Raw genomic sequence first — 27,651 nt, 5'->3', positions numbered from 1 at the left:
ATGTTCTGTAACACATTGTGTTAGTGACTCTCTCCTTTCATTGGTGTTTGTACTGTCAATTAATTGCAGTCCATTTTCCTGCAAACTCTCACCACCTGTTCCAACTCACTTAATTGTGGTTGTTCCGGATCATTATATGGGAGGTATGCTAATCCGAGAATTATGCCTTTCATACTTCCTCCCTCAATGTTCTTGTACTTTACCGTCGTTAAATACCTACAACAAAGAAGCTGCTTCAACTACCTAAGTGGTGGTTGTTCGGTATCATTATATGAGAGGTATGTTGAAACGAGAATTATCCCTTTCATACTTTCTCCCTCTATGTTCTTCATCTTTACCGTCGTTAAATTTCTGAAACAAAGATTTATCAAAGGCAGTGTTTAGATATGTCGTTAAAATATTATATAGGTCCTCGGATTTTCGGCCGATCGGCTGTATATAAATTCTCCGTCAATGTGCGATGTACCTTATTTTGTTCTTGTAAATTCAGGGTTCTTGTATCGAAGTTACATCGAATCTTTTCATTGCAACAATAACTTCTACCGAAGTTGCCTTACTATGCTGGAGTTTTGCCTGCTTTACTCTGATTGGAGCCATCGAGGCCTTTGATGGTTTTGAACGATATCTTTACAAGTATGCAATACGCCCTGAAATGAGCAGCCCTCAATGCTTCAAAGGGGACTTCGTCGATGATGTAGACTAGAATTTGAACGTAGTCCTTGATTTTCAGATTTTCAACAACTAGTCTTCCGTCTTAAGGTTCTGATTTTGCTTTTCTTAGATAGATTCTGATAGTTTTTACCTTCTCGGAGACAGGGGTAAGGACCATGAATCGTATGGACACATTATTGGGATCGGCTACGTTTATTGCTCCCTCCCACAGTGCCTCTACCTTAGTAATCCATTTTTGGTATCCTTGTCAGCACAGTTTACTTACACGGTCCCTACGCTAAACGATGAAGCATTCAAAATACGATCACAACATTACTATATGATCTAGTCTGCTCGTTCGAGTTTTTAATAACTTTTTTTTTATTGGGGGAGGAGGAGTAATGTTTTGCTTTTCTCTCGACGTTTATTTTTAATCTTGCTGGTACCATTGATTAGTTTTATGTGGATTTGTATTGGTCCATGTTCCAGCTGCCAGTTTTGTCTTCTTCATTCTTTTTTGTTTTTTGATAAATACTTCATACAGAGTTTATTCCTCACTAAATACCTTGTTGAGTGTTTTTTACATAGAAAATTCGTGACTACAGTTGCCGCTCTGACCGTTCCCGTTGTGTTTGTAATTGTAAGTTCAGAAGAGCTACTCATTTTTGAGTTTTTTTCTGAGTGCTGATCTCGTTTCTAGTTTATCGCGTCGTCCATATTTTTCACGAAATAGAATGAAAATCTGTCCAGCATGCCAGTGCGCCCTAACCGTGGTAACCCTGTAACCCCCTGTCAGTTTCAAAGAGTTCTTCAGATCTCTGGTTACTCCAAATATTGTAAACATTGAACGACCCATCAGAAATGGTTGGTGCCAATGACTCACCATATAACTACCTGCGAAAGTTGGGAACCAATGTAGAACAATAAAACTCACAACTTTCTTTGGGCGCCAATTGTTAGGCCTTGTCTAGCTCAGTCTCTCAGGTGTGAGAAGGCCTTCTCTTAAAAGTATATCTAAAAAATGAGTTTGGCTGGGACAAATAAAATTAGGTATTAACTAATCATAAAGTCTGAATAGCTATGATGATTGCCCACCTCCGCCACAGAGATGGCACTTGAAGAAGAAAAATAATCATATTTATTGTATATAAAATTGAAATTTTAATATTATTAAAACCAGAACAAAAATTTTATAATGATAGGGACTTATGACATTGTTATTTCTTGTACTATTTATTGGGTTCGTATAGTTGGATCACTTTTTGAACGTAGTTGGCGTAGTTGTTGGCTTCAGATGATGGTTTGGCAGGTGGGGGAAGATTCTAAAATCAAGCCCGTTGTGGTGTAGCTATTGTTTAATATTATCTGCTTGTTGCTATGTTGCTGCCGTTGTTATCCTTATGTGTGGTGCACCACACGGATTTAGACAATTCCGCCAACGAGTGGAATAGGAAAAGTTCAAATTAGTCCAAAAAACCAAAACGATAAAGCTTGAGTTAGTTACTGCATAGGTTTTAAAATATTTATTTGCCATATGAAGATTGAAAATAATTACAATATTATATAGAAAATAGCCAATTGACAAGAATGTAGTTATTATTAAAATAAATTAGTTAAAAAGATAATAACTGCAAATGGTTTGAAAAGAAACCCGTTGATTGGAGGTTATGTATAAAAATTTAAATATTAAATTATAAAAAGATACTAGATATTGGTTAAATATTAAATATAAACTTACCCCAAGATAGATTTAAATATATAAATGGATTTTGAACTTAAAATCTAGCTTAAGTAGACAAAAGAGATTATAAAAATGAATCTTTCTTCTACCTAATTGAAGTGACATGACAGAGCAGACTTCCCAACTGACAGATATACTTTGCCGACCGAAGTGGGGCATAGAAATTTTATGTTTGTTTATAATAGAACATAATGGGGAATAAAGGATGAAAAATAACAAACATGTGACATTTATAACGTTACAATATGTCTTAGCAATTCCAGTACAAAGTTAAAAAATGCGGCTAAAAAGGATCTGCCTGTCGCACTCAAACCTTCATTCGCAATGATTTGTCTTCATGGGCGAAGTCTTTTCTCCAGCGCTTACAATACTTGGTAAACTTGATTTTTTAAGCGTCATATTAATCATGAGGTTAGTGTATCAGTATAGTCTATTCTTCAATACCCCGAAAACTTATTAGATAAGCACCACATTAGGGCGTAGTAGAACATTGACATCTAGACAAACTATATCAAATAAATGATACTATCAACCATAGGCTTGAATTTGATGGCTCGGAGATGCATGGACATGAATCAGGACATGTACTTATGTTTTGTAGACTTTGAAAAGGCATTTGATAAGGTTCAACATAAAAATCTTGTAGATATATTAAAAAGAAAAATATTGACATTCGTGATATGAAAATTATATCTAATTTATATTGGAATCAAACTGCCAAGGTAAGAGTTGACAACCAGTACACCCAAAATATCAAAATACAGAGAGGAGTCCGCAAGGGTTGCGTGCTGTCCCCACTACTTTTCAATGTCTACAGTGAATCGGTATTTCAAAAAGCGCTCTCAGACTCAATAGAAGCTATATCTATCAATGGAGAAGTTTTGAATAACTTACGTTTTGCAGACGATACAGTAATAGTGACGGATAACAACAATGATTTATAGACCGTAATGCAACGCTTTACGTTCATTACGCCAAATACTTAGGAACATGGATAACATCAGATGTAGACCAAACCAAAGAAATTAGAACACGCATTGAAATAGCACGTGCATCATTCATTAAACTTAAAAAAGGTTCTTTGTTGTCGGGATATAAGGTTAGAACTACGCCTGAGAATGCTTCGATGTTACGTGTTCTCTACTTTTCTTTATGGCTTGGAAGCGTGGACACTAAAAAAAGTCCATCTGAATAAGTTGGCTGCCTTTGAATTTTGGTGATACAGAAGAATCCTACGAATATCATGGATTCAAACAATGTCAAACGTGGAAGTAACTAGAAGGATAGGAAATGAGGCGGAAATAATATTAACTATCAAACGACGAAAACTTGAGTACTTAGGACATGTGATGAGAGGGCAAAAATACGCATTATTACAACTTATTATGCAAGGCAAAATTCGAGGAAAGCGAAATGTGGGAAGACGAAGAATATCCTGGCTTTAGAACTTAAGGGAATGGTTTGAAGGCAGTAGTGCAGAACTTTTTAGAGCGGCAATCAACAGAGTCCGCATAGCCATGATGATTTCCAACCTTTGATAGAAGATGGAACTTAAAGAAGAAGAAGATCAAGCATAGGTATATATGACTAAATTTAGCACAGCTCTAAAGGAACAGAGTATTATTGTCTCTATAAAATACCTTGTTAATGCGAAAACATTCGGTGAAATTCTAAGGCTGCTAAATGATATAATAAATTATCATGATTCTTACCATATTTAACATATATCTCTTACAAAAATTATCTCGCTAGAGTAATATTTTTAAAATACTGATACTACCATGTTTCACCACAGTAATTTGATTATTTTTTATAATAATTAAAAACTTATTTTCACTTGGACATAAATTGTAATCACTAGTGTATTTACATCATATATTCATACCTTGATAACATCGATGAAGACATGAAAAATATGGGAATACGTGCTTGGCGGAGAAAGACAATGGAGAGAAATTCTTTAGGAGACTAGGATCCACTCAAGGTTGTTAAGCAAGAATGATGATGAATGCATTTACGTCAAACATTGAAATTACTTTAATTGCTTCGTATATTTATATTTATACGTTTTTTTCTATTTCTTCTTAATATATTTTTATTTCAGGTAGCTGTATTCGTCGCCCCAGTGATAGCCTGCTTCTTATCAGTCTTCGGCTTCTGCATCAGAGCGTTTGACGCTCCTGCCATGTTCAAACCGATTTTTTTCATCAGTTACTTCAGAGCGGCATTCCATAGCGTCGTTTATACTATTTACGGCTTTAACCGAGAGATCCTGATTTGTCCAATAGAGGAGGAATACTGTCATTATAAAGATCCTCACAAGTTCCTTACGGAAATGGATATTTTAGATGTAGATTTAGTATCGAATTTTATATTGATTGTTATTGTTTGGTGTGTTATGCATGCCGTGACGTATTTGACCTTATGGTTGAGATTAAATAAGCGATGATTCTTTTCAATGTACACTATTTGATGATACACCATTCAGAAACTATTTATATATTATTATATTTAATATTATACACATAAAGCTTTTGTTTTTACATATGGTGAGTATTGTCTTTACTTAAAAGAATGATGTCTACAGAATAACTATTTTAGTCCAATTTATTAAGGTTTTCACCTCCGTTTTTCTTGAAGACGCATCGATTTGAAGGGAATACGTCAATAAGTATAATCTACTCTTTGCCGACGTGTGCTTTTTCCATGGGGGTGAATTCCATTCCGACTTGATGGTGAAATTTTTTATATCAAAAAGAACACTATAAGCAAAAATGCTCCATATATATTTTTGTTAATGCATAATTTTTGACTTATTCGGGATTGAATTTCGTTTTTAATCGGCTTTTCAATAATATTCCAAAAAACTTTCATTTATCAAATGACCTAAAATGAAGTTTATAAAAAAACGATGAGATTTGTTTATTTAGTTTTGTTTTGGCTCAAAACGAAGTGAAATATGTCCTATTAAAGATTGAAATTGTTATTCGAACAAAAAAATTAAAAAAGTTAAGGACTAAATATCAGGAAAATGGTCAATGTTATGAGGAAAATACATTGAGTCTTTTTTATAGAACATTAAAAAGCCTTTAAAATGAGGCAAATGCTCTAGGCTGAGAACTAAGGGAGTGATGATCACATTAAGATCGATTTTTTTTTTGAAAAAACACCACAATAACACCCTTGGTATTACCACCATAATTGCAATCAGAGGATAATTCATGTACGATTTACTTTATTCGTCTATCAATAGATGCATTCAGCAGTTTGGACGATTTAGAATTCTTCATTCTGAAAAAAATATTATTATAGATAGGAAAAATAGTATTCTCGAAATTTTTAAAAATTTCGTATTATTTATCAAAATAAATGAAAACGATCGAAGATACGTAAAAGTTACAAAAGAAAAAAGTTAGCCTTTTTTTTGCTGAATATTTTGTTTTTTTTTATTTTTGAATCTTACAAATTAACTGAGAGGACCTTTCAAAATGTTTGGAGTTGGGTTTGGAGTTGTTTAAACGAACCCCTTTTAAAAATTAAAGAATATATCTATTTCATTTCATATAACATTTTAAATATTTATATTCTTATAGGTAATAATATTCCATACAAAATACATTATTAACAAACTTAAAACCATTTACTTAAAAATTAACCGAGATAAAGCCCAAAAACACCACATTTTTTTTTAATTTCGGGACTATAAATTTTTTAAAAAGTCGATTTTGGAGTATTGGTGAATGTATATATTGGATGTATACTAATTTAAATGGTGAAAAGCAACATCGTACATCTAGTTTCGTCTGCTTTGGTAAAAGGCTAACCTTCTACACATATGTTTACATCGTTGATTGAATAATCCTCAATCAACGGTTTACATGTATTAGTGTATGTATGTATTTTATGTATATAATGGAAACTTTTTTTCCATTTTTTTTTTCATAATAAGGGAATAAGGGATTGAAAATTAAAGATATGAAATATTTGAAATAAATACGATAAAAGATGCCAATTGATTACAACTAACGTCATAAAAGGTCATTAAATTATTTTTTCCAATTCTATATTAACAGGGGGTTCTTTATAAGGGATTAAATGAGTCAAAAAGGATTAAAAAATGATAAATAGTATATTACAGCATAAAAAACCTTAACTCTAGTCCTATAAATGTTTTTCAGATTATAACAAGCTTTATTTTCTACTTTAATTGGTTGTTTAAAAAAAGGAGTAGCTTACACCCTTAAAAACAATAAGCACATGGTAGATTTTGATGTGGAGGGTAAGTAGAACTTCGTAAGCGGAACAAAAGAAATTGAAGGTTTTATCTCATTTTTACCTTGGTAAACTGAACTATTTATCTTATGGCCAGTCAATTCGTTATGGTTGATAATGATACTTACTATCTAGATACACATGTTACGTCCCAGTCAATCGTAAGTTTATTTTTCCCTACAGTTCTCCGTTATTTAATAGCTTTATCTTATGGCTGTGACCTTATAAAAAAGAAAGAATGCCTAAGTACCCTTTCTATCCCTTTATCCGGCTTGGCTATGCCTAGCCGACGGACGAGCTAGTCAGTTATTTTGATCACGCGAATGTGTATTCGCTATAAGATGGTTCACATGCTGTTAATGAAATACTTGTGGCAAATTAGCTGCAAAACCCATGTAATGTTTTATTTTTGATAACTAATAGACTTAAACAACCTGGGTAGTTCATAAGTGTACTATCAATCTATAGTACAAATGATGTGGGTTCTATTCTCATTATAAAGTCAAAAAGTATGAACAAGATCATCTGTCCGAAGGCCTCGACAAATTACTGTCCAGCTGGACTTAGTCGTTTGGAATTGAAATTAAACTGTAGATAATACCAAAAGAAAAGGATGTATGGTTATATACTCAGTAAGATATTTTTCCTAATAATAATTATATTATGTTAATAAATGCACAGAAATAGAAGAACTGCAAAGAAAAAATTTCTTCTTCTTCTATCTTCTTATTACTTAATTTTGCCTTTTTCTGTTTTACTGGATTGTATCTGAGCAATTCTGAATAATTCTCAGCTGAACTTACAGCTAAGAATTAAGTTCCTAAAATGTTATGTGTATCCTGTATTACTGTATGGATGCGAAACCTGGATTATGAAGGTTAACATGATGAACAAATTAGAAGCCTTCGAGATGCGGTTATATCGTAGAATGCTCAGAATATTATGAGTTCAACACATTTTAAACAGGGAAGTGTTGAACAGAGTAGGTCAAGGTGAAGCCGACTTAATAAAGATGATAAAAAATAGAGAACTCGAATATCTGGGGCATATAATGAGAGGAAGCAGATACAGGATAATGCAGTTGATACTCAACGGAAAGATCGACGGAAAAAAAGGAATTGGTAGGAAGAAATACTCATGGCTCGGAAACCTTCGTCAATGGATTGGCTTATCAGCAGATGAATTATTACATGCCGCGCAAAATCGAGAACAATATCAGCAAATCGTCATGGAAGCTACCCACGCCTAAAACTTGGGCACGGTACTCAAAGAAGAAGAAGAAGAAGGATTTTATCTTTTCTTTCTGCTGTTTTATTGAATTGTCACTTCATCTTTCCGTAGTCGACTCACACTTCTACTCCACAGCGATTTGTCTCTTGCTTAATTGATTATAGTCTATGTAGATTAGACGTGGCAGAATCGATCAAACTTGATGCGGACAAGGACGGAAGCGACTAATTAATATTGAGTCACCGACGGCTAGGACGGTTTGGCCTTAGATCAGTACTCCAAAACCCGGATTAAAAGCTCTTACCAAATTAGTACTCCAGCTTAGAGAGTTCAAGCTGGACTTTGATCAATACTCAAAGACCCGGTTGGAGTTCTTACCAGATCAGTTTTCCGGCTTGAACTTAATTCTCTGTTTGTTGTGGACGTCGTTTTATTCATCTGCCTGTGTTCTATATCCAGCGCGCATTGATAGCAATGGTAGATTGTCATTGGGAGTAAAGGCGTGCTTGTACATCAGCATAATTGGATCATGTGATGACTAAATAGTTAATTTCCATAATCTGTTCAATGCTGGTTCCGTTCAATTTTTATTTTATATCTGGTCGCTTCTTTGATGATTCCTGTACATTTATGCGAGCAGTTTCTGATAATATAATCATCAAAGGAATACATTTTTAGTACCATGAAAGATTAACCAAAGAATTCACTTGCTTTATTCTAAAAAACAGGCAAAAACGAAACAGTCCTAAACCTAAAAAAGGAAAAAGGAAACGCCAAACAATAACATAAAATACTTTGTTCATTGTGTATAAACGAAAACTTCAAAAATGTTATTTGATTTGTATTGTTATATTTATATTTTAGATTTTATTTATAGTGTTTGAACTTTTTTCTCTCTTCTAGTTTTGCGCGTGTTTTATCTTTTATTTATCTTTAATACTACTAAGAAAAGTTATATATCTCATATAACATTTCTTAGTATTACAATTATTCGCTTTTTGCTAGCAATTTTTTATTTGCCTAGAAAATATGTTTTCTACAGTTTATAGTTCACACATTATCTTTACAATTATTTTTTACTTTGTTTTCTGTTGTCTGTATCTGCATGTTTGTCTCTAATAATTCTTATTCCATATATTTTTAGAGTAAGTATACCGATTTTTTTAGTTATAAAATCAATATCCAACAATTGTTACCCAGTTAGGTATAGGCGTTATTATGATGTCACGGATGTTTATAGATAAGTAATTGTATTTCTCTGTAAACGAAAGACTTAAACACCGTTAGAAAACAATAATGCATTTTTGTGGTGATAGTAAGATAGTTCAATGTTGTTATAATCTTTAAATAATTAGCTGATAACCATATGTTACTTGTATTGCCTATTTTTGTTAAAACTGTACATCTGTACATTAAGTGATATTAAGTGAAAATTGTGTAGGATCTTTTTAAACCGTTTTTTTAATTCCATGAATATTTGTTAAAACAAGAAAATATCAGTTATTCTTAAAGTATTAGGTATTTAAGTATTTTATTGTTTCCAAATGGCTTATACTTAATATATTTATAAGAAAAGAATATATTGTTTTTAATTACCTTATCGTATCTTATAAAGGTCTACGTCAGGGGTGTTGTGTATCACCGACCTTGTTTAAAATATATATTGCAAAAGCATTGGAAGAGTGGAAACGAAAATTCAGAGGCATGGGCGTAGATCTTGGAGAGATTTGCTTGTATACATTGCAGTTTACTTACTAGAAATTATTAAAGAAAAAACAAAATACCTACCAATAGGTACCGAACTATCGAACATCAGATTAGAAAATAACGAAATCATCATGCCCTGCGACCATTACACATACCTAGGAATCGTTTTTGACACAACGGGGAAAGATGATAAAGAAATAAAGAGAAGAATAACACAATCCAGAAAAACAATAGGTTGTCTAAACAGCGTACTGTGGAGTCATGAAATAGGAAAAAGAAGAAAACACAATATCTACGAATCTCTTATTAAAAGCAGTCTATTGTACGGAGCGGAAACTTGGCGAATAACCGAAAAATGGAGGCAGTAGAAACGGACGCCTTTAGAAGATCAGTAGGAGTGTCACGCAGAGAGAGAATACGTAATGATGAGATAAGACAGCGAATGGGGGTTGACGGATCTCTAACAACAGACATAGAAAGAAAACAGCTCGGGGTCGGAAGAAACAAGAGTTAGCCAAGAGAGGCTGATAGGAAAGATTAAAGACAATTCACTCAAGACAAGTTGAAAAAGAGTAAAATGTGAAGGCCCTTATCATCCGTCAGGTGCGTTTCATAAGCGTATGAGTATTTATTCACCTTATCCACTCCATGGCCTGACAGATTGCTCCTGATAGACCTGATAGCCTGATAATCCTCCGCATTATCAGCAATTAAAACCGTATCGTCCGCATATCTTAAATTGTTTATGATTTCACCATTGATTTTTATACCTTCTCTTAAACCATCAATAGCTTCCATGATTCCATGAACAGCATTTCCGAGTAAGTATTGAACAACGTCGGTGATAAAATGCAGCCCTGACGTACTTCCCATTTTATCGTGAATTCTTGTGAGTTGTGAGTCTACTCGTACAGTTGCCCTTTGCTGTAAGTATACATTTTTAATTAGGCGTAAATCTTTGTCACCAATACTAGGTTCTTTCAGTATCTGAAATAATTTCTGATGTTGCACCTTGTCAAATGCTTTTCCAAAGTCTATAAAGCATGCGTAGCCTTCGCAATTCAGGTCTCGAGCTCTTTGTATCAATACTTGTATGGAAGTATTGGGCTAAGGCTAAATGAAGAGAAAAATCAGAATATGATTTTTAGTTCCTCAAGAAATAGTGTTAAACTATTAAGAATCTTTCTCGATGGTAATTTGGATTGGAGTGCTCATACTGATTATTTAAGGATCTAGTAAACCGCATGCCTGAGAGTTTTGGCAACACTGATCTCCATAAGCTTAATGTTATTTTCTTAACGTGGAACGCTGTAGACTTATGGAGATCAGTGTTGCTAAAACTCTCAGGCATGCGGTTTACTAGATTGTCGTTGCTACAAGTATATTTTTGATACGCAATTTAGTTTATATGATTGCTAAAAGTACTTTTAGAATGTGCTACTTTGCAATATTCCATAACCATTTACAGTACTGAATAACTGTTTGGGGTAATTCTTCTCAGGCAGATCGAATTTTTAAACTACAAAAAGAGTAGTGAGGATACTTGCAAGAGCAGAGTTTAGGGGACACTGTAAACCTTTATTTCTGGATTATATATGTATTGTGACAATTGGGGTTTATAGAAAATAATTTATGAGTTATATACTACATAATATTAGATATAAAAAAGTATTTGATTATTTTAAATAAGTTATATACTAGAGAAATTTACAAAAATATATTTATGTGAGGGCATTTTAAGAAATTAGCATATAATAATTGTAAAAAGTTGTATTTTAGTAATTATAATGTGGTAGATATATTTAAGTGAGCCATGTGACTAGGCAACCAACTATACAAACTCTGTCTCCAAGTGACATTTTAGGAAATTTTTAGGAATATAAAGTGGGGTTATAATAATATATTGTTTGAAATGTGTATTTTATTAAATTAGAATGTTAAGTTACTAATTTAATTATATATTCTGATCTGAAAAGCCTAAATGTAAACAAAATTATTAATAGAAAAGAATGGAATTCTCTGGATCACCGGAGATGGCCATGTTTGCGAAATGGTTTGTTCCAGAAAATTCAGACAAGTATTTAATAGAACTAAATAGAACATGATTTCTTACCAGATGGTTCTGGAATATCCAAAAAGATATAAATACCCGTGATTTGGATTCAAGATGGCAGTTTTTAGTCAGAAGTCAAGCAGTTCATTATGAAAGTTAGTAGACTGTTCAGAATTTTCAAGAAGTCAGTCAGAAAAGTTTAGTAAGAAATATGGAAGTTAGTTGGAGTCAGTGAATCAGTTACAAATAGAAAATTGTTTAATATAATTATAAAAGTATATTAGAAGAATATTGGATGGACATTGGAAGGAATTAAAATTATATTATGATTGGAGATTAGTATAAATCAACTTATAATAATTGGATATTGCTATATTGAAAAGAAGAATAAATATAAATGCTGTTTGCTGGTTTGGTGGTGGTGTATAAATGCTGGTGAAGAAAAATATATCTTAAATTGGTAGAAGCTGATAATTGGAAAAAGAAATTTCACAAAAACAAGGATAACCGAAGTACGAAGACATTCAGTGGTGATTAGAATATATATAGTGGAAAACAGTTCATTTAGGCATTCAGTGAAAGAAAGGTACAAAATTTTGTTAATATAATTTAGTTAGTGTCATAACAATTTCAATTTTGAAGATAGTTTGTTTAAATTTAACATTGTCTATAGAATTTAATTAGTTTTATAAGAACATCAATTTAAAGATAGTTTATTTTAAATTTACATTGGCTAGGTTAGACATATATGTGTGTTTCATAATAGTTATAATAAAGATAATTTAAAAAAGTACTTACAAGCTAATTCTTTGAGAACCGCGATAAAAACCCTATATATTATATTATTAAAAATACTCATTGCTCATCATTCAAACAAACAATACATCATAACAATTTGGCACCCAACGCGGTGGCTCTCTATTTAAAAGAATTAGTTTGGGAAGATAAGTGCTCTCATATAATTAAATTAATTATCAGTAGAAAGGAAAAATTATAGATTTTATTTTTAATTATATTTGAACAAGTAAAGTCTCAAAATGTCTCAAGGAAAGAAAGGTACAAGAAGCAAAAAGAATGAAGAAGATGTGGAAATAGAAACACAACCTATACAAGAGGAGAGTTTAGTTCAAGTTCCACAAGATACTGCAGAAATGAATCCAGAAAGAGAGGAAAATGTCAATATGGCAGCTTTGATGTCATTAATGATGCAGATGAACAAGACAATGGAAGAGAATACAAAAAAAATGGAAGAGAATTCAAAAGAAATCAAAGAAGACATAAAAAAATTGGAAGAGAATTCAAAAGAAGTCAAAGAAGACATAAGAAAATTGGAAGAGAATTCAAAACAAGTCAAAGAAGACATAAAAAAATTGGAAGAGAATTCAAAAGAAGTCAAAGAAGACATGAAAAAAATGGAACAGAAATTAGAAGAGAATTATAGAAAATTAGAAAAGAAAATAGAAGAGAATAATAATAAAATTGTAAAAGAAATAGAAAAACAAATGGATAAAAAACTGGAAGCTGCAGAGAAAAAAGTAGCAAATGAAATAAAAAATATACGGAATGACTACAAGAAAAGGATAGAAAATGAGAGGACAGAAGTTAAGAGAATTATTCAAGATAATAAGATAGATATAGAACAGAAAATAGAGTTGCAAAAATGTAACTTAGAAGTAAAAATTAACGAAGACAGGAGAAACACAGAAGAAAAATTAGACGATATACAACAAAATATCCAAATAAATTGTAATCAAATAAGAAATGTGGAACAGAGAATAGATGATATTTCACAAATGAGAGACATAGGAAGACCTTACTTAAATTTAACAAATGAGACTGGGATTAAATTCTCTGGTAATATAAAAAATTTGCATCCTAGAGTATACATAAATAGTTTAAAACATAAATTAAGACTTGTGAATAATATTAATGATATTAAAGATTATATTAGAGTGACATTAAATGACAATGCAGCAACTTGGTTTGCTAGTATTGAAAATGATTTAGATAATTTTCAAACATTTGAAAATAAATTTTTAAATTATTATTGGGGTGAACTAGAGCAAGCTAAGTTTAGAGAAATTCTATATTTTGGAAAGTATAATCAAAATTTAAAATCAAATATGGTAGATTATGCATTGAAATTGATAACAGTTGCAAAATATTTAGAACCACCACTTAGAGAGGATGAAACAGTCTTAAATGTATCTAGACATTTTGATGCTGATGTTGTGCAAACCGTAACTGTACAAAATATTCAAACAATAGATAGTTTTATTAATTTTATTCAAAGAATACAAAGAGGCAATATGACAAGTAATAATAACAACAGAAAAAACAATAATAACTTTCAATATAATAAAAATGATAATCAACAATATAGACAATCATATAACAATAACACTAGGTATGGTGATAATTTACAAAATTTTAATAATAATAACAGTAATCAAAATAGACAGAATTTTAATAACAATACTAGTTATAATAGACAACATTTTAATAACAGTACTAATAATAATAGACAAGATTTTAACAATAGAAAAAATACAGAGCGACCTAACTATAACAGACAGGTAAATTGTGTTCGAAGGAATAGAAGCTGCGAAGACAGGGAACGAAGTAGTACAAGGCAGGAAAATGTGAGTAGAAGTCATAGTAGGGAAAGACATAGGACATCAGATCCAAGTGGTCAGATACAATCTGACAATTCTAATAATCAAAATTTTGTGCAGTAAACTTTCTGAATTACAAGTTAGGCCATTGCTATTATGAAAAACCTTCTGAATTTATTTCTTTAGATGAAGAGAAAATTATTGAATCTATTAATTTAATTTATATAAATGCTTTGGCCAAAAATAAAATGATTAAGATTATGATAGATACTGGTTCAGAAAGTACTTTAGTCTCGGAGAATTTTATTTTTAATACATTAAAATTATCAGATATAATAAAGATTCCAAAAATTAAAATTGTTGGTGCAAATAATAAGAAGTTGGGTGAAATTGATAAACTAGCCAATTTTAAAATTAATATTTTTAATAAAGAAATTAATATGCAAGGATTTATTGTCAAGGATTTATGTGTTGATATATTAATGGGAAATGATGAATTGGAAAAGAAGAAAGTAAAGATAGATTTTGAAAAAAAAAATGGTAACTTTGGAAGGGCAAATAATTAAATTTATGCAGAAAGATGAGGTGGAAGAAGGAATAAGAGTTGATAGGATATTATTAAAAGAAAATAGTGATGTTTATGAAGAAGAAATGTATTTTGATGATAGGGATATGTCCCAAAAGAATGTAAAGAATAATTATTGTAGTGAATATTTAAGGAATGGAAATTTTAAGCAGATGGATGCCTACGAGGCGGAGTGCGTTAAATTGGAAGCAAGGAATAATGAGTACATAATGAAGAATAATGTTATTTGTAAAGAAGAAGATATGATGAAAGTTTTAAATTGCCCTGAAGAATATAAATCAATAGTCATTTCCATATTGCAGCAACACAAGGGACTTGTCAATAAAGAAAATAGAATTGCACAGAATTATATCCATAGTATAAGAGTTAAGGAGGAAAAAGATTTTAAAACAAAATCATACCCAATACCATATAAATACAGAGAAGAAGTAAACAAAACAATTTATAATATGTTAGAAGATGGGATCATTGAGAAGGCAGACACACGTTTTATTAACCCCATAGTAGTAGTACGAAAAAGATCAGGTGAAATCAGGTTATGTTTGGATGCAATGAATATTAACAAGATTACTGAAAAGCAATTTGAAGCACCAATGAGTATAGATGGAATATTAGGAAGAATTACAGGAATGTCATTTTTCACTAAAATCGATTAACAGCATAGTTTCTGGTTAATACCTCTAGAAAGAAAAAGTAGACAGTATACAGGATTTCAGATAGATGGAGTAGTATATCAATTCAAAGTAGTACCATTTGGACTTCAATCATCTTGCAGTGCTCTATGTAGATGTCTTCATGATATTTTGGATCAATATGAATATTTTGTAATTCACTACATTGATGATATATTAATTTTTTCTAAAACGGCTGAAGATCATGAGAAACACCTAAAAACTATAATAAATAGATTAGACAAAGTTGGACTAAAAATAAATCAAGAAAAATGTACATTTTTTCAAAAAGAAGTCATATATCTAGGTTATAAACTTAACACTAAGGGAATCGAAATGGATCCAGAACGGACACAAGTCATTCAGGAATATAAAACACCACACAATTTAAGAACTTTAAGAGGATTTATTGGAATAATTAATTATTATAAAAGGATGATACCAGATCTAAGTATAAAAGAAATTCCATTACTTGAACTACTGAGAAAAGGTGTAAAATGGAGATGGGATCAGAGAAGAGAACTAGCATTCCAAGAAATTAAAAACATTTTTCTGTCAAATTTGAAAATATACTATCCTGACTACACACAGCCATTCATATTAAGAACAGATGCATCAATAGAGAGATTATCAGGGGTATTATTACAAATACATGATGGGGTCGAATACCCAATACAATTCATTTCAAGAATTAGAAAGCCACATGAAAAGGGTTACTCAGTTTCAGAATTAGAACTAGCAAGTATAATACACTGTGTCACAAAATTAAGATTTTATTTGTTGGGTAATGAATTTACAATAGAAACAGATCACCAAGCTTTAACGTCTATATTAAATAACAAATATGGAAACAGTAGAATACATCGGTGGAGTCTAATATTGAGTGAATACTCATTTGAAATCAAATACATTTCTGGAAAATCCAATATAGTGGCAGATCAAGGTTAGAAAATACATCACAAAAAGGGCAGCGAACAATAAAAATTGGATTAAATCAATTAGTAGACAGTACTGGATTATATTCTAGAGAAGAAATTATAAGAGATCAGATCAATTTGAGTGAAAAACAAAAAGTCCTTAAGAAAGATGGAGTTTATTATAAAATAATAAATGGCATAGAAGTATATGTAATAACTAGAACTTTAGCAAAGAAAATATTGAAAAATTTACATAACAATTATATGCATATTGGTTCAAGAAAGCTATGGATGCTATTTAGGGACAATTATTTTGCAAAGAATGACATAAGTATAGCAAAAGAAATTACTACCCAATGCCCAATATGTCAACTAAACAAAGAAAAGAATTTCAAAAACCAGAACACATATAAATCTAATGTTGTATATGAAAAACTAAATACAGTTTCCATGGATTTTATTTCACATTTAGTTCTCAGTCCAACAGGAAAAAAGCATATACTAGTGATAGTTGATTTATATACAAAATTTATTAAACTATATCCCTGCTCCAGAACAAATGTTAAAACATTAAAATTATATATTAATCAATTTTTCGAAGAAATAGGACCATTTAGAAATTGCATAATAGATAATGCTACATATTTTAACAACCAAAAATTTCGGGCATTTTGTGAGAAAAAGGGAATCAACATTCATTTTACAAGTATCAGACATCCTCAGGCAAATCCTGCAGAAAGATATATTAAAGAAGTTATAAAATATTTAAGGATACTATGCCAAAATCAACAAGAAACTTGGCAGCAACATATACCACAAGTAGAATATTTTTTAAATAATACACATAATTTGAATACAGAGGAAGTACCAGAATATTTAATGTTTGGCCATATAGGAAACAGAAAGTGGATTAGTGAATATAATCAGGATATGTTAGAACAAGTAATGCAGAAAGTGAATAACCGAATTAGGAGGAAAGCTAAAAAATATATCAGAAGACAAAATCGAAATATAAAAAAACCAATCACATTTCAAAAAGGAGACCTAGTGTTAATTCGTTCACTTAGAAAAAGTAATGTTAAAGAAAACCGTTGTAAGAAATTACAACCAATGTTTGAAGGTCCATATACAATTGAAAATCAGAATGGACTAAATAGTTATGTGTTAATAGATGCAGAGAACAGACTAAGAGGCATATTTCATATCAACGACATTTTTCAATATCATGAAGAGATTGAATAATATTTTCTATACCTTTAACACAAATATAATAACACTAATAACTTACTGATATATCCATTTTATTCAATAGACTTGATTTGTTAAATGGTAGATGGTAGATTTCATTATTTTGAATCAATTTGACATCATACTTGTTGAATTTTGTATATATGGAAATTAATTTGTACCCTAAAAATCATAATTTGGGGTTAAACACAAAATTTATACTATAATTGCTATAAAAATGTCTTTCTAATATAATAAAGTGGAAAAACTTACCAATTTATATTGATGAAAGTTATTTTGAATAGAAATACTTCCTAGATTTTGTCTATAAATAAACAGAACACAATATAGATTATATTTTTAATTAAGGTTATATTTTATTCTCTGATAAAATCCATTCTCCATTTGACATGACAGTTTGACCATAGAATAGCCGAACTGTGCTACGTTGTTCTCTGCTTTGATATAGACAGCGAACAGGGATGTATTTAACACATTTTAAATAAAAAAAAAATTGATTTATTAAATTTAATAAGGTATGAGAAAATTAATATTTAAAAAAATAATAAGTAAATTATTTATTTTAAATATTATTTTGGGGTATTGTGACAATTGGGGTTTATAGAAAATAATTTATAAGTTATATACTACATAATATTAGATATAAAAAAGTATTTGATTATTTTAAATAAGTTATATACTAGAGAAATTTACAAAAATATATTTATGTGAGGGCATTTTAAGAAATTAGCATATAATAATTGTAAAAAGTTGTATTTTAGTAATTATAATGTGGTAGATATATTTAAGTGAGCCATGTGACTAGGCAACCAACTATACAAACTCTGTCTCCAAGTGACATTTTAGGAAATTTTTAGGAATATAAAGTGGGGTTATAATAATATATTGTTTGAAATGTGTATTTTATTAAATTAGAATGTTAAGTTACTAATTTAATTATATATTCTGATCTGAAAAGCCTAAATGTAAACAAAATTATTAATAGAAAAGAATGGAATTCTCTGGATCACCGGAGATGGCCATGTTTGCGAAATGGTTTGTTCCAGAAAATTCAGACAAGTATTTAATAGAACTAAATAGAACATGATTTCTTACCAGATGGTTCTGGAATATCCAAAAAGATATAAATACCCGTGATTTGGATTCAAGATGGCAGTTTTTAGTCAGAAGTCAAGCAGTTCATTATGAAAGTTAGTAGACTGTTCAGAATTTTCAAGAAGTCAGTCAGAAAAGTTTAGTAAGAAATATGGAAGTTAGTTGGAGTCAGTGAATCAGTTACAAATAGAAAATTGTTTAATATAATTATAAAAGTATATTAGAAGAATATTGGATGGACATTGGAAGGAATTAAAATTATATTATGATTGGAGATTAGTATAAATCAACTTATAATAATTGGATATTGGTATATTGAAAAGAAGAATAAATATAAATGCTGTTTGCTGGTTTGGTGGTGGTGTATAAATGCTGGTGAAGAAAAATATATCTTAAATTGGTAGAAGCTGATAATTGGAAAAAGAAATTTCACAAAAACAAGGATAACCGAAGTACGAAGACATTCAGTGGTGATTAGAATATATATAGTGGAAAACAGTTCATTTAGGCATTCAGTGAAAGAAAGGTACAAAATTTTGTTAATATAATTTAGTTAGTGTCATAACAATTTCAATTTTGAAGATAGTTTGTTTAAATTTAACATTGTCTATAGAATTTAATTAGTTTTATAAGAACATCAATTTAAAGATAGTTTATTTTAAATTTACATTGGCTAGGTTAGACATATATGTGTGTTTCATAATAGTTATAATAAAGATAATTTAAAAAAGTACTTACAAGCTAATTCTTTGAGAACCGCGATAAAAACCCTATATATTATATTATTAAAAATACTCATTGCTCATCATTCAAACAAACAATACATCATAACAGTATATATATATATATATATATATATATATATATATATATATATATATATATATATATATATATATATATATATATATATATATATATATGTGTATATATATGAGACCCTGATTGAAATTCATGCCAACAAAGGTAAGTTTAACATAAACTCCAACTTCCATGACCACGATATAAGATCTAGAGATGCTATTAGAGCACAACATTTTAGGTTGAGAAAGAGCATAAAAAATTCGACTGTTAGTTTGTAGAACTTTTTGCCAGATGAAGTAAAAGTCTTCACTTGTTATCGTTTAAGCTTAAAATCAAATCACACTTATTGAAACATTGTTTCTATTCAAAAAGGGAGTACCTAAGTACATATTTTACATAATAGTACTAGTTTCGTCAGGGTATTTGCCTATTATGATATTTTATTTTTTTTTGTATTTTTATTTAGTGTGTTTGTTGTTTCTTAAATTGTTAATATTAAATATCTGTCGTAAAGTTTAAATTCGCAAAAATTTTATATGTATGTATGTATGTAAATTATTGTCACTATTCCTTTGAATTGTCAAAAACAAAACCATTTTTGTATATTGACTAAATAAATTCTATTCTATTCTATTCATAATACATTTTGTTTTCTTTAGTGCAAATCCATATCTCTGACTCACTTTTGTGATTCTATTCATTAACTTCTGGACGTCTTCATAACTCTCAGCAGTTAATTCGAATTTCGGCTTTAATATCCTCTACTGCTTCTTGAAAGATTTATATGTTAAACAGCAAGGGTGATAGTATATATCCCTGACGGACCTCACGTTTAATTTTGATATCATCGGGTTCTCCTGCCTCTGTAAGGATAGACGATTGATTCCAGTAAAGATTGCTAATAATTTATTCCAATATTTGTTAATATCTCCATCAGCTTGTCATATTTTACTGTATCAAATGCTTTATGTTAATCAATGAAGCATGCATAAATATCGCAATTAATATCTCTACATCGTTAAAATAACTCTTATATGCTAAAGAGTGCCTCTCTTGTACCCACTGCGTCCCCAAACTGTGTACGGTTGATTTTTTCTTCGCATAGTCTATATATCCTTTGATGTGTAATTTTTAGAAATAACTTTAAAATGTGGCTCATTAAGCTGATGTTCCGTTAATAATTACGTTAACTGTATATATGTCCACGTTTAAATATATGTCCTTGTTATAGTAAAAATCCTCAATATAGAAGAGTGATTTCATAGTTCTAACGCCGAATATCCTCAAATTTAAATGTACACAGCGGCCCTCGAAAACTATCCGTTTTCTCAATTGCAATTTGCGTTTCCTCATAAGAAATTACAGAATATATAAAGTAGTAGTATTCTTCCACGCAGCGATTATTACCGTCATCAAAATACCAAAAAACATGATTTTTTCAATAGTAAAAATTAAGCACAATATTGTAATGAAATAAATTTTATTTATATGTTCCGTTTCGCTACATATTTAAATTTATAAAATAAAAATCGATATTTTAAAACATTATTTTTTATTCGTTTGGCAACGTTGAAATTAGCGAGGAAACTCCGATTTAGAATTTCGACCCAGACATAGCTGTAAAACTAATTTTTATTATTTTTTCGCCGAAAAAATGCCCATCAAGATACAACCGATGGTTCATTTACATTGACGTTTCTATGGTTAGTGCATCTGTTACATTTTGTGAGTATATTTAATGCGATACGTTTGTAAACTTATTGTTGTCAATACTGTTTTATCAATACTGTATTGTAGTATTGATAAAACGTGTTATTGATAATAAGAGTGTTATGGTTTGTCGTTTTGTAGTAAATTTTTAGTTATATTCTGTGATTATTGAAATACAATGGACGAAAAACCAAATTGTTCCAGGAGAAGACAGCAAAATTCTGATGTTGATTCCAAAAATGAAAAGATGCAAAAGAGACGGAAAATGTTAACGTCCGAAGAGAAGGTAATGATACGAAACGTTTATGAAGGAATTGTCGGCAGAAAAATGGCATTAAATGTTAGCCAAGCGGTCGACATTTGTAGCAGTTTAACAAAAGTATCCGTGAGCTGTATTTATCGTGTACTTAAAAATACATCGGAAAATAAAAAGCAAGAAAAAGGTAAAACGTAGAGGTAGGAAAAGCATTGTTTTGGATGACAATGGAGGAATATTATACGTCGAAAAATTCATTCCTTTTATTTTCAGAGTAAAATTCCAACACTGAAAAAAATTTTTCAAGAGCTCGAAAACGATAACTCCTTACCCAAGATATCTCGTAGAGTCTTAATCAGGACCATGCGCCAAATGAACTTTGGATATATAAAACGCAACAGAAAAAGTATGCTATTAGAAAATAATGAAATTATTCTGTGGAGAAGAAAATATTTAGAAGAAATACGAAAAATTCGCAGCGCTGGGCGCAAAATATATTATTTGGATGAAACCTGGATTAACGAAGGTCATACAGTTGGAAAAGTTTGGCAAGATTTAAATGTCAAAAGTAAACGCGAAGCATTTATAGAATGCTGGTCTACAGGATTAAAAGCTCCATCAGGAAAGGGACGGCGTTTAATCATCACCTATATAGGAAGTGATAAAGGGTTCCTTGATGATGGTTTTCTTCAATTTGAGTCGAAAAAAACAGGTGATTATCATGAAGAAATGACTTCCGAAGTATTTGAGCGCTGGTTTAAGAGAATCTTACCAAAATTGGAATCTGGGTCTGTGGTTGTTATAGACAATGCGCCATATCATAGCCGCAGACTAGAACAATTACCGACGACGGCATGGCGGAAAGGGAAAATTCACGAATGGCTTACAGAAAAGGGGATTGCATACGAAGAATCAATGCTCAAAATTCAACTACTTGACATTGCACGGTTAAGGAAAAGTGAATATCTTAAATATGCTGCGGATGAAACTACAAAAGATTATGGTGTCAAAGTTCTGCGTCTACCACCTTATCATTGCGAACTTAATCCCATTGAACTTATCTGGGCGCAAGTGAGAGGAGAAGTAGCACGCAATAACAAAACGTTCAAATTAAACGAAGTTAAGGAACTTTTAATTCAAGCAATCCTCCATGTAACTCCAGAGAAATGGGCTAAATGTATAGGCCACATAATTAAAGAAGAACATCGTATGTGGGAACTTGACACTCATGTCGAAGTTTTACTAGAGCCAATCACAATTACACCAGGTGAAGATAATGACCTGCATCTTCAGATTTAGACAGCGAATAATATTTTCTAATAGTTCAGAAGGAACATCAGCATAAAAAAACCAAAAACAAAAAAAACGAGAAGTTAGTAAGTGTGTATAGTGTTTGTGTTTAAATAGAATAGTACAATGTTTTGTTACATCAAAAATTATTTTTATTTTGTTTTTATAGAATTTTATTTTGTTTTATAGGATTATATTTTGTTTTGTTTCATACTGTTTAAGTGTTTTGTTCATTGTATTTAATGGGACAATATGACTCTTGGCGAACACCCATTTAAAAATAGTAACGCGCCATAAGAGATACCTTTGGGGTGGTGTGGAAACTGTCTTAAATTTTTTTTAAAAAAATTTCATTGTGTAACTCTTTAAGGACGGGTCACGTCAAAAGATGTTTTAGCGTATCTTCCGAGACAGCCGGGTGGCATCAGTAAGCTTTCTGCAAAATTACTTGTTTTTTATAGCTTTTTGTTTGTGGCATTCTGTATTTTTAGGAGACTGTAGGGAATAAGCCACAAAATATTTATTTATAGGTTTAATTTACTGATGTTTCGATCTTTATATAAATGTTTCGATCTCTATATAAAGAGATCGTTTTCAAATATACAAGTGATAGTAATATTTATTTTTCTGTGGCTTTTTGCTTGCCGTTCTGTATATTTAGAAATAATGTTGGGAATAAGTAACAATATATTTAATTGAAATGTTTAATTTGCTGACGTTTCGATCTCTATATAAAGAGATCGTTTTCAAATATACAAATTATAGTAATATTTATTTTTCTGTCGCCTTTTGCTTGTGGCATTCCGTATTTTTAGGGAGAATGTTGGAAATAAGCCACAAATATAACTATAATTTATATCTTTGAAAATGGTCTTTGGATATAGAGATGGAAACTTCAGTAAAAACCTGCAGATAAATATATTGTGGCCTATTTTGAATAATAATATTTAAACAATATATTATAATTAACATTGAAATAAAAGTGAGTGTACGCCACTGGATTTTCATACGTCTTTCCCCACTCCTCCGCCTTCAAACGATGAATCACTCTCCCAAATAGTGAAATTAGAGTTTAGTTATTGAGTACCGGCGGTGTTAAATAGCTTTATGAGTTTAGCATATGCACAGTCAGATCAAGGAGCTTTGTCATCTTTTAGTTGTGATGTAGGACGGAGGTTGTTCGGGCCTATGACCAGGACCTATGGAAGTAATAAAAGACTTAAACTGTTAGCATTTTATTTATATTTATTATATAACATCACAATAATTGCATTGCTGGACCATTCCAAAATTTCTAGTAATAACACCATAATTAAGAAAATAAATTGGGATTATGATACAATACGCAAAAATATCAAAACCGCCAATTAATTACTTTAATTAATTACCAATTAAAATATATATATATATATATATATATATATAATATATATATATATATATATATATATATATATATATATATATATATATATATATATATATATTACAGTCAAACAGTTTATATTTCTTTAAACATAAATATATAACAAACCATTGCCTAAGTTTATTTATATAATATAGTACAAAACGAATCTTAAAATTACTTATACTTACTTACTTATGTTTTACACTTAATTACTAAGACTTTCGTCTCTAAACAGACATACCGAATAAATATATAACATATTTTTTTATTTAACTTAATATAGGCAATTGTGTTTACTTATCTTGCTCTATTTTTAATATTAATAAGAAATGAACTACATTGATATAATATACTAAGGGTGGAGCCTATTCATATTTTTACATGCAGCTGATAGACGACAGTACTAACGTCACATTACTAGCTACAATGTCTGACGTGATTTTGACAGGTAATTAATTTCCTCCCGATATTTTAATGTTGGTTGCAGGTAACATTATGTGTTCAAGTTAATAATTGAATGTATTATTTATGGTAAATTAATAAATTTCTTAAATTTTTATTATTTTGCATGCAGTCACATCAGTGGCGTGCGATGCGCAACTACGTACTTGTAAAATATATCTGTTTTATATGTTTTTATGTTATAAAAATAATAATTTTTTAATTTTACAATGTTACACGTAATTATATCTTTTATTCAAATGTAACTATCGACGAAAATAAATAATTATTGTACAAATATGTACCAAAAGAATTGTTTTCATACACTACTGACATTCCGGAAACAAGATCGGCCATTGTTACTAGCTACTTTGGACTCAAGTATGTCCATAGGTCCTTATGCATAGGTTCCATCCTTATTATATTATATCGATGATGAATCATCATGATCTAAATGGTGAAATATATGTGTACGTTTCGTGGTGATTCTAGTAGTGGCACTAACGTCAATTGTCAGATTGACGTAACGTCATAAAAAGATATATAATTTTAAATAATAAATAGCCAAGCGCATTTCTACTTTTAGTATCATGATGCTATATGAACAAGAAATTGGTAATAAAATATCACAGCAAGGTTTAAAAAATTACTTAAATGAAACATATTTTTCGTATATTTAAGAATAAAGACTTGACACTTTTTAGCGCAAGAAAACCTATCTTAAAAAGATAATAATTGTTAAAAGTATTAGGTACTATAAAAAAATATCTGCAGATGTAGCCTGTCCTTTGTGGTATGGTAACTTCTTTTAAAAAATGTTATAAGAAATGTTTTATTTAAGGCAGTGAGAATTGAAACGAAGCATACGAACACTCGAAAATCAGAGAAATGCCAAAGCATATATTTACCTAATTGTGTAAAATGACTAGATTTTTTGTTGGAAATTTATGACATACTCTTCATACTCCTGTAACATTCTTTTAAACCGATTTGTGGAGTGAGTAAAGATATTCTTTTATAGTTCTAGGAAGCTCTTGTTCAACTTTAACCATATAATACCATAACTGATAATATCATAACGTAAGTATGAAATTGTATTTTTTATTTCACTTTTAACTTCACTACTACCAAAATTATAGGAGTGTTAATGATTTTTACAGAACAAGATCATTAATATTGAACGACGATGTCATAAATTTTTTAAGTAAATGAGAATTTTTTGAGTAAAATTTAAAAAATATTTTCACTCATGTATATATATATATATATATATATATACATATATATATATATATATATATATATATATATATATTTATTCATATATACATATTAAACAATTTTTGTAGTAGCATATAAAAATAAATGCCCTCCTAGCAACACTTTTTACCAAACCCGAGGCTTCAATCACCTACTTTAATCAATAAAAGTTATTAAAACATAAACAGGCCCTATCGTACAGATGCCAGTTTGTACCTCAGCACTACGTACGCCGAAATTCTCAGAACAAACAAGAAAAGCAGTAAAGCAATCATATCATTATCGAACTGATCCGACCTGACATCTACTATTTCCAGGAAGGTCTTGGGATACTTGTAGAAGCAAAATTTGTCTTCGGGACATTGGAGAATACCCCTGTCCATTCCGTATACAGCTTGGACTACTCCTTCCAAGCCGTACCTTAGGTAAGAAGTAAAACTGCCGTAGTACATTATGGTGGGCAGATCACACAGACGGACGCCAAAACCGGAGAACATCATCATGGGTACCATTAGGGTTGGTCCAACAAAAGTTCCGTTCTGAAAATATTATAATATTATAAATATTATTGAAGATTATTAAATTTTTAGCATAGTCTTATTCGAGTAATTACTTATATATTAAATTTAATTTTAGACCCTTTTAAACGATTATTTATTAAAATATATCTATAATAGTAATTCTACTTTTTCATGGATTTGTTTACTCCAGTTCCTGGTACAATTACTACCAGTTCCTGGTATAAATAATATTATAATTTTAGAGAAATTACATTTTATTTAATAGTTCAGCTTTTATGCACATATAAAGCCCGTGCCGAACTGAAGAGACCGAAAAAAAAAACATTAATTTATTAACAATTAATTTAACACTAATAAGCACAATACATTTAAGCCTGTGTCTAAAATTCAGTTTGATTATCTGCGCATTACATCAAATATTGCATCCATATCCTCAATCATCATAACTATCATCAGTAACCATGTTGAGTCCACTGCTGAACACCGGCCTCCAGTATATAATTCCATTGCTTCCGATCTTGAGGATCTTCAATACATTCCATCTTGATTACAATAAGTATCATTTCTGGGTCCCCGTTCCAAAATTTTCTTGCTATATCCTCCATATCGGACTCTGGCAACATGGCATACCCAGTTCCATGTTGCAATTCTTTTAACCGCCTTCGTAAAATCAGTCTTTCTCCTATTTGATTTGAAACTCTGAGGGATATATTCAACATCGACCTCTCCATTGCTCACATTTGTGGCAAAGGCCAGAGGACGCCACCAGACTGCAGCTCATTCCCTTTATATTTTTGTTTGTATTCTGGACCACCTGTTATTGCCTACTTGTTGATTTTGTTCCCACAAAATGCTATCAGACACTGCGCCCTTATCGTGTCAATGCTATAATCATCTAGAGTTCGCTAGCTCTCTGGGGCACCACCAAATCGACACTTTTCTCCTGCATCCTCTGGCCAAAATGTTCACCCCTCGGGATTAAGGAATGCAGTAGTCGCAGCAGAACTATTATCGCATTAGATTAAGTTATGTTGCGAATGTATGCTGATTTGCCTATTGAGCAGGTAAATGTGTATGTGTATTTTTATTTGTGCATCTGTTTATGTGCGAGCATATTGGAAATTCTATATATTTCTGACGTATGCTTGGTTTCGTTTTTTTTTCAATAGTGTGAT

At 30.6% G+C, this 27,651-nt stretch overlaps 2 protein-coding genes across 2 annotated transcripts in view; one reads left to right on the top strand and one right to left on the bottom strand.

Moving 5' to 3' along the window:
• Positions 1-9,472, top strand: part of LOC140432409 (ATP-binding cassette sub-family G member 1-like) — a 197,766-nt gene extending 188,294 nt beyond the window's left edge. The window contains exon 12 of the mRNA XM_072520287.1: positions 4,497-9,472. Within this exon, the coding sequence (XP_072376388.1) occupies positions 4,497-4,841 (345 nt within the window). The 3' untranslated portion in view covers positions 4,842-9,472. The remainder of the gene's footprint in view (positions 1-4,496) is intronic.
• Positions 9,473-24,786: 15,314 nt separating this feature from the next.
• LOC140432408 (ATP-binding cassette sub-family G member 4) overlaps positions 24,787-27,651 on the bottom strand; it is a 108,914-nt gene continuing 106,049 nt past the window's right edge. Inside the window, exon 10 of the mRNA XM_072520286.1 lies at positions 24,787-26,494. Within this exon, the coding sequence (XP_072376387.1) occupies positions 26,147-26,494 (348 nt within the window). The 3' untranslated portion in view covers positions 24,787-26,146. The remainder of the gene's footprint in view (positions 26,495-27,651) is intronic.

Source organism: Diabrotica undecimpunctata, chromosome 1 (assembly GCF_040954645.1).
Source record: "Diabrotica undecimpunctata isolate CICGRU chromosome 1, icDiaUnde3, whole genome shotgun sequence".
NCBI classification, from domain to species: domain Eukaryota; kingdom Metazoa; phylum Arthropoda; class Insecta; order Coleoptera; family Chrysomelidae; genus Diabrotica; species Diabrotica undecimpunctata.
This window is presented reverse-complemented; position numbering and strand designations above follow the sequence as displayed.